An 11,040-nucleotide genomic window follows, 5' to 3' on the forward strand; every position below is an offset into this window, starting at 1 on the left:
GAGGTGTGTCTGAAATCTCATGTCTCTTGGATTTAGGAGTTTAGCTGCAGCCCTGAGTTAGACACTGCTGTGAGACTGGGATTCAAGGCTGAGCCTCAGTCTTGGAGTTAGATGTGCACGTCATCCCTTTGTTTCCAGATGACTGCCTTATGCTTTTGAATTTGTAAGCACACCTGGAACAGGAGGAGGTGGTGGTGGCAGTGATGGTACTGGTCTCTTGTGTAATAGCACTTGGTCAGGAAGGGGAAGATTTGGGCTGAAGATCCTTTTCCACCCAGGAGGTCCATCACCACCCTGGAGAGAGTGCTGTTACTGCCAAGCTGGGTCAGGCTGGCCTGGGAACACTTTCCATTTTTGTCATTGAAGCTGTGCCACTCTGGAAAGGAAAATTCATGGGTCCAGATATTCCTGCTCCTTTGGACTCCTCTGCTTTTAACTTTGCATTTTCTTGCCTGGAGGGAAAAGAGCTATATAATTGTGCCATGGGGTTTTTGCAGAGGAAATTGAGAACCTCGGGAGATTTTAGTCCAGCTCATAGGGGAAAAAGGAGAGAAAAGGTGTAATGCTAATCTTTTTTTAATTAGGAAACTTCTGCATTCCTGTTTTCTCTAGGTCTGGCATCCGTAGAGGCCTATAGCTATAAAACCAATGAGTGGTTTTTTGTGGCTCCCATGAACACAAGGAGAAGCAGCGTTGGAGTGGGAGTCGTGGAGGGTAAGACCTGGCTGTTTTGGCCACGAGGCTGTTACTGCTTCAAACACATGGATAATCCCAGACGGGCCTTTAATGAGGCGGGCAAAGCTCTTCTCCGGGCAGTCTACAGACTAACACATAGCTAGTTGAATGCAGGGACAAACCAGGCCCATCACTGCACTGTGAGAGGTTAACATGCAAAGATTTCTAACATCACTGCATCATTGCAGCTTTTCAATGTGCTTCTCTTGGGTTGGAGTGCTGTCGGTGCTGCCATCTGTTGTGTGTGACACAAGATCCTCATATTGACCCTGGGCCTAGTACCTGACTCTCTCCTGAATCCCAAGAGGCAGGGGCTCTTCGTGATAGCATAGCTCTGCCCAGCGCAAAAATGATCGTATGTGGGTGGTGGTCAGCAGTAAGTGTTGAGAGAGAATGTGGCAGATAGAGGAAGGTAAAACTCATTCCTCCAGACTGAGACTGGGAACAATTAAGTTTGTAATCCCTCTGAGTGGGCAGTCCACCAGCAGTTTGCCCATGTGATCCTAAGGTGGTTGACATCAGATTTATATGTGAACGTGGTGTGTGCCCATCCTATTTTGTCAGCAAACGGAACTGATGGTAGCAAATTTCAGTAGTGTCAACTCAGGGATGGTGTAGGCAAAGGGAATAGAAGGGGCAGATCTAGTAAACGGAACAGCCATTGATAGAAACATGTAAATATGAAGCTCCTGAGATCCAGTGCCCAATGTCAGTGGGTTGACTTTGTTCAACGTTTCTGAGTATCCAGGGAACAGCCATTTTAGAACATGAATTTCTTTCCATTTTGTGGTTTGCCTAATCACTTCTGATCTAAGTGGAAATGTTTTAATGCAGCCCTAATTGCCACAGTGATAGTAGTTTCCCTTGTGCACTGGTTGGTGGAGGTAGCTGCAGTATGTTATAAATTCCAGTTCCTAAGGTTGAATATAAGTTGGTTTGATCTACATGTAGGGATGGAAGGGAGTAGGAGGGACATGAAATTTGGAGTTCCTCAGTAAGTGGTGGGGAGCTGCTAAAATATGCATCTCTGTGGAATTGCTTTAACAAGCAGTACCTTAATAACATGCTTGTGAATTATGGATACAAGGCAGAGTAGATTTACACTTTATAGACTAACTGGATCAGAGGTGCATAGCATAAGCTTTTGGGAGCCCACGCTCACTTCATCAGATGCAGGAGCTTCATCAGATGCAGAAGAGAGAGAGTCATCTGAATACAAAAGACAGGGAAGAGAGGGTAGGGGGAGGGGGAGCAGGGAGCTGGAACAGGTAAACAAGTAATAAACCCAGAGGGACAAAGGAGTTACAAAAGCTAATCTAGGTCATGGATAAGGATCTGTAGCCTCTGTTTAGGGCATACTTGGCACAGTCCAGTCTCTGAGTGCTTTCTTCTTCCACAGTTTTGCATTGTGTTCAACTTTGCTTGTAAAGTTCTGTGTTCTGAGAGTGGCTACTCTGAGATCAGCGAGGCAGCATCCAGGGAGGTGAAAGTGTTCTGCCACAGGCCTGTGCATCTTTCTAGAACAGATGTCAGATTGGTGTTTGTTCCTTCTTTCACATAGGGGTCACTGACTGTCCAGTGTAGACAGCAGAGGGGCGCTGTAAGCAGGTGATGGTGCATATGACGTTGGTAGAGGTGCAGGTGAATGAGCCATGGATTTTCTAATTCATAATATTTGGTCCAGTGATCATAAAACCATAGAAAATTAAGGTTGCAAGGAACCTCAGGAGGTCGCATCTAGCCCAACCTCCTGCTCAAAGCAGGACCATCCCCAACTAGATCATCCCAGCCAAGGCTTTGCCTAGCCAGGTCTTAAAAACCTCCAAGGACGGAGATTCCACCACCTTGCTAGATAACCTGTTCCACTGCTTTACTACTCTCATAGTGAGAAAGTTCTTCCTAATATCTAACCTAAATTTTCTTTGCTGCAACCTGAGCCCATTGCCCCCTCTTCTGTCATTTGCCCCCACTGAGAACTGTCCAGCTCCATCCCCTTTGGAACCACCCTTCAGGTAGCTGAAGGCTGCCATTAAATACCCCCTCAGGCTTCTCTTCTCCAAACTAAATAAGCCCAGAACTCGTATGTCCCAGCTCCCTAACTATTTTTGTTGCTCTCCACTGGACTCTCTCCAATTTGTCCACATCCTTTCTGCAGTGGGGGGGCCCAGAACTGAACACAGCAGCATTCCCTCTAAGCTATGTGGGTTGTGCGGCCATGCAGGCACGCTCCTGCTGTGCTGCCAGGCATGCCTGCGTGGCCGTGCGCACTGCACAGCTTAGAGGGACCGCTGGGGCACAGTACTCCAGATATGGCCTCATCAGTGCAGAGTAGAGGGGAATAATCACTTCTCTGGCAACACTCCTACTAATGCAGATCGATATGCCATTTGCCTTCTTTGCCACAAGGGCACACTGTTGGCTTATATAAAGCTGTGACCTCTCCAGGTCCTTTTCTGCAGAGTTGCTGCTTAGCCTGTCAGTCCCCAGCCTGTACTGGTGCATGGGATTGTTCCATCCTAAGTACAGGACTTTACACTTGTCCTTATCGAACCTCATGAGATTTCTTTTAGTCTAATCCTCCAATTTGTCAAAGTTTCTATGAATCCTAGCCTTACTCTCCAGTGCTTACTACTCCCCCCAGCTTGGTGTCACCTGCAAACTTGCTGAGGGTTCACTCTATCCCATCTTCCAGGTTTTTGGTGAAGATATTGAACAAAACCAGTCCCAAGACCAACTCCTGTCTGTGGTCTGTATTGATGGGAGGACAAACTTTGCATCTGGGTCTGTTGCAAGGCCTAGTGCCTTGGTGAGAATGGGAGTTAAGTAACCTGTTGCTTGAGTGACACCATTTGAGGCTGGCTGTAATCCAGGACAGATTTGGATAGCTATTGGCAGTTACAAAAGTGGGTCAGACCCAAGTTGAATATGTAACATGGTTAATCCATTATGAAGAAATACATTTATGGAAGGAGTTTGCCTATCAGATGTGTGCTTGGGTTGTATATCAGTTCTAGATGGCTTATGAAGATTTCCCTTTACCCCCAAAGCAATGCACAGCTATTTGGTATGTTTGTAATGTACCTATTGTGCGGGGCCACAGTCTTGGTTGGGACCTTTGGGCACAACGGTAATGGAAGTAATTGATACAGCTGCATCCTGTGCCGTTTCTTTCAGGGAAGCTATATGCTGTTGGGGGTTATGATGGAGCATCACGGCAGTGCCTTAGTACTGTAGAGCAGTATAATCCTGCCACAAATGACTGGACCTACGTGGCTGACATGAGCACGCGGCGCAGTGGTGCAGGTAATGACACATTTTAAATGAAGCTTTTCTTGATACTCTGAAGCATTTGGAAGTGACCTCTTGGGGCGATGCAATTGAGAATTGAAGATTTTTATTCCAACCTCCCGTCCTCTCAGTTGATATCATCAAGGCATGGAAGCTGCCAACAGTTCTCATGATTTCCTTAATCCCAGCCCTCACAAAGTAAAGTTCACATCTGGTTTGAATAGCAATGTTAAGAAATCTAAATGACCTAAAACTGAGTTCAGGCAACTTGTATTTAGACTCAGCTTACATGTTTTTTAATGTCCTTTGGCTGGCCAGAGTGGAGGCTTATAAACTGGAGGTTTGTGTAAAACGGGATGGAAAGCTTGCATGTCATCCTTGATTACTCCTAATCTGCTGTTGAGCTGTAGGCAAGTCAACCATCCTCTGTGCCTGATTCCTCTTCTGGAAAGCTGGGTAATAAATCTTAGGCATATTGTAAAAGAATTTGGATGAAAGGTACAAGTTCATTGGCATACTGGTACGAGGCATGCACTACCTCGTTATAGTGAAACTATGTGAGCAGGTGTTGTGTCCACCCTCCTCTTAATCCTCTAAATTCACAAGGCCCCCAAACTAACCCCTTCGTGTGGGGTGTGCCTTTATTACTAAATGAGATACTAATACAAAGTAAGACACGGTATTTTGTGTATGGTACTTCAGCCTATCCCATCCAGTGTTCTGGGCAAACGGTCCCTGTGTTTAGCGGTTCTGGCTACGAGTTTCTGCTTTCAAGGAAGTTTATCCAGTAAAACAGACTTTGGCGTGAGTTTTACTTTCCAAGTGCTTCTGATATGGACTACAGAGGAAGGAGTGCAGTCTGATACTTGAACATGCTCTCAGTTGTCTGCAAGCGTTTCTCAGCTGGGTGTGCGGTGAGGCAAGGCCTAGCAGTGATTGAAATAGGAAATGAAATTCTCTCATTAGTGGAATTTGCTAATTACAGAAAGTGAAAGTATAACTATCAATATAACATTGAACATCATCTTTGATGCATGGAGTTCGATACTTCCAGCATTCTTGGCTCAGTGCTGCCATCTTGTGTAGGTAAGACACAAGCGCTCCTGTGTGTTATGGAGAGCTGCTGTTTAGCTTTGGTTCTAGCTGTGAGCCCTAAAATAAAGATGCAGGCTGGCAGCTGATCTATTCTGTGTGCAGGGTCAACAGTTCCATTCCCTGGAAGGTCCTGTCTTTGCACTTGAGGTATCTTGCATTGCTAGACAAGGGTGATCACAGGCAGTTTTAGAGAAGGGCTCTTCAGCATTTCCACATCTTCTTCTTTTTTTTTTTTTACCCTCCTTCTGTAGTTTTTTTAAACTACTACTTAAACATTTGGCTCTTTTTGACAGTGGGGAAAAGCAGGTTTGAAAAACCTGACAATCCCATTGAGATATTTTTACGTGGGGCAGGTTATGTCATTAATTAAATTTGTGCCCATTTATCAGAGTTTCCCTTAAGATGGTTAGTGTAGCATCAGAACTTGCTCTCCATTGTGCTGGTGTAAATTACAGTAAGAGTTGCAGACAGGGTTTTGTCCATGAGGCCGACCGCCTCTTAATCAGTATGTGGTCATACTTGGCCTAGAGCATTGGGTAGGCCTAAAAATATAAGTCCCATTAATACTGTATCTGTGCCATGTGTCTGTTTGGCAGGTGTTGGCGTTCTTAGTGGATTGTTATATGCTACTGGAGGGCATGACGGTCCCTTGGTGAGGAAGAGTGTGGAGGTTTATGATCCAGGAGCAAACGCCTGGAAGCAAGTGGCTGATATGAATATGTGTAGGCGAAACGCAGGTAACCACTGAGTATTCTGTCTGTACCTTAATTTTTTTCTTGATCATTAGGGCATGGTCCTGCCTGAGAATAATTAACATGAAAGACTTGATGCATAGGTACTTATAATGCAAAAGAACTAGGTCTGTGTGTGGTAAATTGTGTAGAGTTCAACTGAGTGTCTCTTCTGTTTCTAGGTGTGTGTGCAGTGAATGGGCTTCTCTATGTGGTTGGAGGAGATGATGGTTCTTGCAATTTGGCCTCAGTGGAATATTATAACCCTGTCACTGATAAGTGGACATTATTGCCAACCAACATGAGCACTGGAAGAAGTTATGCAGGTAAACAGACCAGTGGAAGAACTGGGAACTCAGGGCCTTCTGGCTCCCAGAGATGTTCACAGCAGCCACTACTAACTCAGGGAGCATCCATTAACAAGACAGTTTTGCTCCCTGACTGCTTGGTCTCTCTCTCTCTCTTTTTTTAATGGATTCCATTGAAGAGGAAATCTTCACAGGATTGCGCAAGCTGACTTTTCTTTCTGTACTCCTGCTTTTGCACTTTGGTTTTGCAGAAGTTGCTTCCAAGATAGTTTAATGTCTCTTTGTCCACTCTTGCAACAGGTGTGGCTGTGATTCATAAACCATTGTGACACAGACTCAAGGAGCAGAAGTGGAGTGAAGTCTGCTGCGTGTTCCTGGGAAAATGACGGACTCCTGACTTGACCCACCTTGTTGCTATTCAGCTCCTAGCCTCACCAGGAGTACATTAAGAACATCAGCTGCTCTGCAGTGGATAGCATAGCCATGTGAAAATCTGGCTGAGAACATGATTCATGCTAGACACACAATACTGCTTGTTATCGTTGGTGCAATTGACTATTTCCTGAACAGCCAGAACCCTGAGATAAACCTTGTGCTTAAACTGATATTGGAGAAAATGAATTTCTTGTGTGAAACAAAATGCTAGTTTAGGGCACGTGAGTAAAAATGAATATACTGGATTTCTTAACTACTGATACGTTGTATATCTGATCCATTGATCTATTTACTCACTGCACCTCCAGGGTGAACGTACTACTGACAGTGAAATCTTCTCATCGCCAGTCCTCAAAAGCAGTCAGCAGAACAGTACTGGAACCGGGGTGCTTTTGCTTGTGTCTCTCAGTCATACGTACCTACGTGCCACTGGACTACTGTGTGCATCCCGGCAAGATCTGTGCTGTGATTGGGGCACATGGCATGTGATACCTACACTAGTCACAGACTTGCCAGTTGTGAATGCCAGTTAATAAATATAATAGGGCGTGCAGGACAGTGCCCTTCTCAGGGGTGAAGGTGCCATACTTCAGTCACCCAAGGCAAACCCCACAGAAACCTATGGCTCTGGAGGGTTAATTACTCCCCTGAAATATGGTATGAATTGAAAATAACAGAAGAAATCTGTCCCCATATATTGGTGGCTGTGCAGAAAGCCCCAGTTCTAGCTGCGTCCAGCATTTCAATGCCATTTCATAAGAGAAGTTGAAAGTGTATTTCTTAATAAGCCATTGATGCGTCTTGCCAATATCCAGCCCCATGCCCTCTGCCACTCAAGAAGTGATTAATAACCAAGATAAAATGCCTACGTTGTCTTAATGGTTCCAGAATGTGGAGATCTTATTCTTTGTTATCTTTGTTCTTATTTTAAATCTTCCCTGTTTTTAAATGTGTTCTTCCACCCATACAAAATAGTTGATGGGATCTAATAAGATCACTCTCACAACGAGTAAGAGGTTATTTAATAAAGTGAAATGTGGACCTGTGTGTTACTTGTCTGTACCCAGAATCCTTCATGCCTACTTTTTGTTTATAGACTAATCAACTTGAAAATTGCATTTCTGAGAGTCCTGGTGCTCGTTCCTGGTAATCTTGATGTACCCCCTCCGTATTTACTGGAGTTAAAAGTAACACTAAATGAGAATTTAGCTAAGAGAAGGTAGCACAGAAATCCATCCTCTGTTTTTCAAATTTGTTTAACTTTGTGTGTTTTACAGGACTTCAGGCAGAGGCAGTGTCACCAGGTTTCCTTTCTGGAATCGGTCAGGGTTTGTTAACACTGAGAAAAACTGACTGGCTGAATGAGAATGCCTTGTGTAGACCATGGAATCAGAACTCGTGGTAGAGGTGATATCTTTTATTAAACCAATACAGCTACAACCTGGATACCTGACTTATGTAGACTGTCGCTTTCCAGTCATGGCAGCATGGTTATGGTTCTGTGAGTCATTTTCCCCATGTAGATGAGCTCTTAATATTTGTGTGGCTGAAAGTGCTCTTAAACATCAACAGGGGAATAGAAAAACCCTTTGAAACCTTTGAAAAGGATGATAAAAATATGCCAGCTCGGGCTGTTAGTGAGATGGGGATTCAGTGGGAAGTGTATTTTTTTTTGTTTTTTTAAACAGGCTGAGTTTAAATTCACATTGCAGTGTTCCTGCAACGTGGTTACATGTGGCCAAGTCCTTTTGATTTTGGGACGGGGGGGGAACAGCACATACTTTTGCTACTTCACACTTCCCAGGGAGACTCTGAGCCCCTCTGTGGAATGTTAAATAGCATCTGCTTTTCTTTGCCTTTTAGCCTCAGAGTGAACTGTCCGCTAGAATGTCAGGACCGATAACAGCAGCTGAGCTGCTGCTGTGGACTGGATCCAGGGTCCTGGAAGCGAACTGGGAAAGTACAGCTAACACCTGTCCCCTGCAGGCTGAAAGAGCACTGAAAATAATACCGATATTGGTTCTACTGGCTGTTTCTCTACTACTGTGCTTTGACCCGCTAACTTACCCACTACGAGCTTTATCCAAAAGGCACTGAAGCTGATGGGGAATCTTTCCATTGGCCTTATCATGCTGTGGAGCAGGTCCTAGGGCATTTCTTATCTATGGCATAAGTGAGATCCTGTTGTGTGGGTGCTTACAAAAGCACTTGAACCATCTGTGTTTCATCTCAGAAAAGCTATTAGGCAACCATCATGCTCTGTTTTGGAGAGACACAAGATCAGTATAAGCTGTAATAAGTTAATCATCTGTCTGCTCCAGGCACCAAAACAGCCAGTGCATTTTAATTAGCGACAGTGCACTTTCGTGGGTTTATAACACAGGAGAGGAAAAAGAGAATGAGGGGTTTGGTGTCTTCCTGTTATTGTAAACTGATATTTACACACACACGGCCTAAAAGCAAACCAGTGGACCGGTGCACATCCTGGATGTGGCTGGGACCAGCAGCTGGTCTGGGGCAAAGCCTTTCCTTATTGATAGTAAACAGCACATTTCTTTCCTTCTCGGAAGTTGCAGTGTTATGCAAGTTAAGTGACCTCATTTTTCAGCTATGCAATATTAACAAGTGTAACACAGGACAAACCAGCTGTACTTTCCCCATCCAATACTTTTGGATTTGTTTTCCTTTTGTTGTGTGGTCTATTGTTTGTATAATTAATTCTGGAGCACCGGAGCCAGATCCTTTAAAGACTGACTTTTTCTAGGACTGAAAATGTATCTTTAGAGCTAACAAACTTTAGTGTAAATATTTTTATAAAATAATTTTAAAGACTCTTTGAATTGCTTTTTATTGTTCTTGAGGACATTTCTCTTAAGATCCATCTCGGATTACGACCTTCCAATGCCATTTTCACCAGCTGTGCTGTGCATGTGAATTTGTACATTTTCTGCACGAGAAATTGTAATGTTGTAATTAAGGCGGGATATTCTCTTTGCTTTTGTGTTAATTCTAACATATTAAAGGCCCATGTTTGGGTTCAACATCATGAATTTAAAATGATTTGGCATCTTAGAATAGTGGATATTTTTAAACCTCTAATTTATATTTTCTTGATTTTTACTCTTCCTTTATTCTTTGCTTTTTACTTAGTTTGGGCATCAAACCAGGCTGTTTGTCGTCAGTCTCATTTTTAGTCTGTCTTGCATCTGAGCAGAATGCTGCAGTGCATTATAAGGGAATGGTATAAAGCCCACAGTCAACAATATTGAAAGCATATCTAGTAACTGAAGTTAAGTTCTGTAGACTATTTCTTGTCCCTCTTACGAGCCCAGTGTTGGGCCAGAATTTCCACAATTCTCCTCTTAAATGCCTAATAATTGAAGGGCCCAATCATGTAACTTGGTTTTTTGGGAGAACTTTTTGGGATTTCTGTGCACCGAAACTTTGCAGGATGGGGCCCCTAAGGCAGCTTGTGTGGTCCATTGAGCGAGAGAGAGAGAGGTCCCCTTCTGTGAATGAAGTATGTTGAGAGAACATCACAGCTGTGTTTGTAAAAACGGTTATGCAATGATATGCTTACAACATTAATGAGCAAATTAGAGTCACTTTCAACATGGAAGGTGTGTTGTCTCAGTGGGTCTTCTTTAAGGATGTTTGTATCGGGTCTGTATTTTTCCATTCGCACCTAATAGAGAAATTCAGTTTATTTTAGGTTATGTGGATACTTTTTCTCTGTAGATTTTATAGAGTTTTGTAATCGCCGTGAAGACACTTGGGGCAACATTACTTGAAAGCACCATGAAAGGTGAGTTTAGGTCTTTTGTTTGCATTATTGTGAGACCAAGGTTTTTAACATTCAGCTACATGCAATGTCCACTCATTAAACAGAAACAATAGCTTAATGTCCTAATGCATCTCATTATTAAGCTTGGGGGGGGATTCATATTGAAAATTGTGTAATGTCATGACTAGGGACCTACTTAACTTACAGTTTCATGGGTTTTGCAGATTGTGAAATCCAGGATTGTCTACCAAATCAACTCCCCCCCTCCTCCCCCCTGCCCCGGCAATAAAAATTAAATATTGGCTCCCCAATGGAGTTGGAGGTCTTCGCTGCTAGGAGGGGAAAGCAGTGGCTGGTGGGGTGGCATGAAGGGAAGCCTACAAGATGGCTGCTGCCCCTCATCCATCCTCCTCCACTGGGGCCTCTCCACCAATCAGCACAGAGGGGCAACCGGCAATGGAGATGGCAGCCGCCCCTTCACCATCTTCCTGGGGCCTATCACTGCCAAGGAGCAGGGCCACTGTGATCTTTACACTGTGATCAACCCATGAACATTGGTAAGTCCCCCTGTGACTTGGGTAGGCCCCAGTCATGACAGTTACCCGCTTGATGCAACAGCAAGAGACAAAGTGGGACAGACGTGACTTACATCTGTTAGGAAATG

At 44.0% G+C, this 11,040-nt stretch overlaps 1 protein-coding gene across 7 annotated transcripts in view; it reads left to right on the forward strand.

The window, feature by feature from the left end:
* KLHL3 (kelch like family member 3) overlaps positions 1–9,426 on the forward strand; it is a 58,257-nt gene extending 48,831 nt beyond the window's left edge. For all 7 annotated transcript variants that reach the window (XM_090064810.1, XM_090064807.1, XM_090064806.1 and 4 more), the window contains 5 exons: positions 613–714; positions 3,910–4,038; positions 5,715–5,855; positions 6,032–6,175; positions 6,458–9,426. In XM_090064810.1, the coding sequence (XP_089920936.1) occupies positions 613–714; positions 3,910–4,038; positions 5,715–5,855; positions 6,032–6,175; positions 6,458–6,486 (545 nt within the window). In that variant the 3' untranslated portion in view covers positions 6,487–9,426. The remainder of the gene's footprint in view (positions 1–612; positions 715–3,909; positions 4,039–5,714; positions 5,856–6,031; positions 6,176–6,457) is intronic.
* The last annotated feature ends 1,614 nt before the right edge of the window (positions 9,427–11,040 follow it).

Source organism: Crocodylus siamensis, chromosome 10 (assembly GCF_052110815.1).
Source record: "Crocodylus siamensis isolate JL-2025a chromosome 10, ASM5211081v1, whole genome shotgun sequence".
In the NCBI taxonomy this organism is placed as follows: Eukaryota; Metazoa; Chordata; order Crocodylia; family Crocodylidae; genus Crocodylus; species Crocodylus siamensis.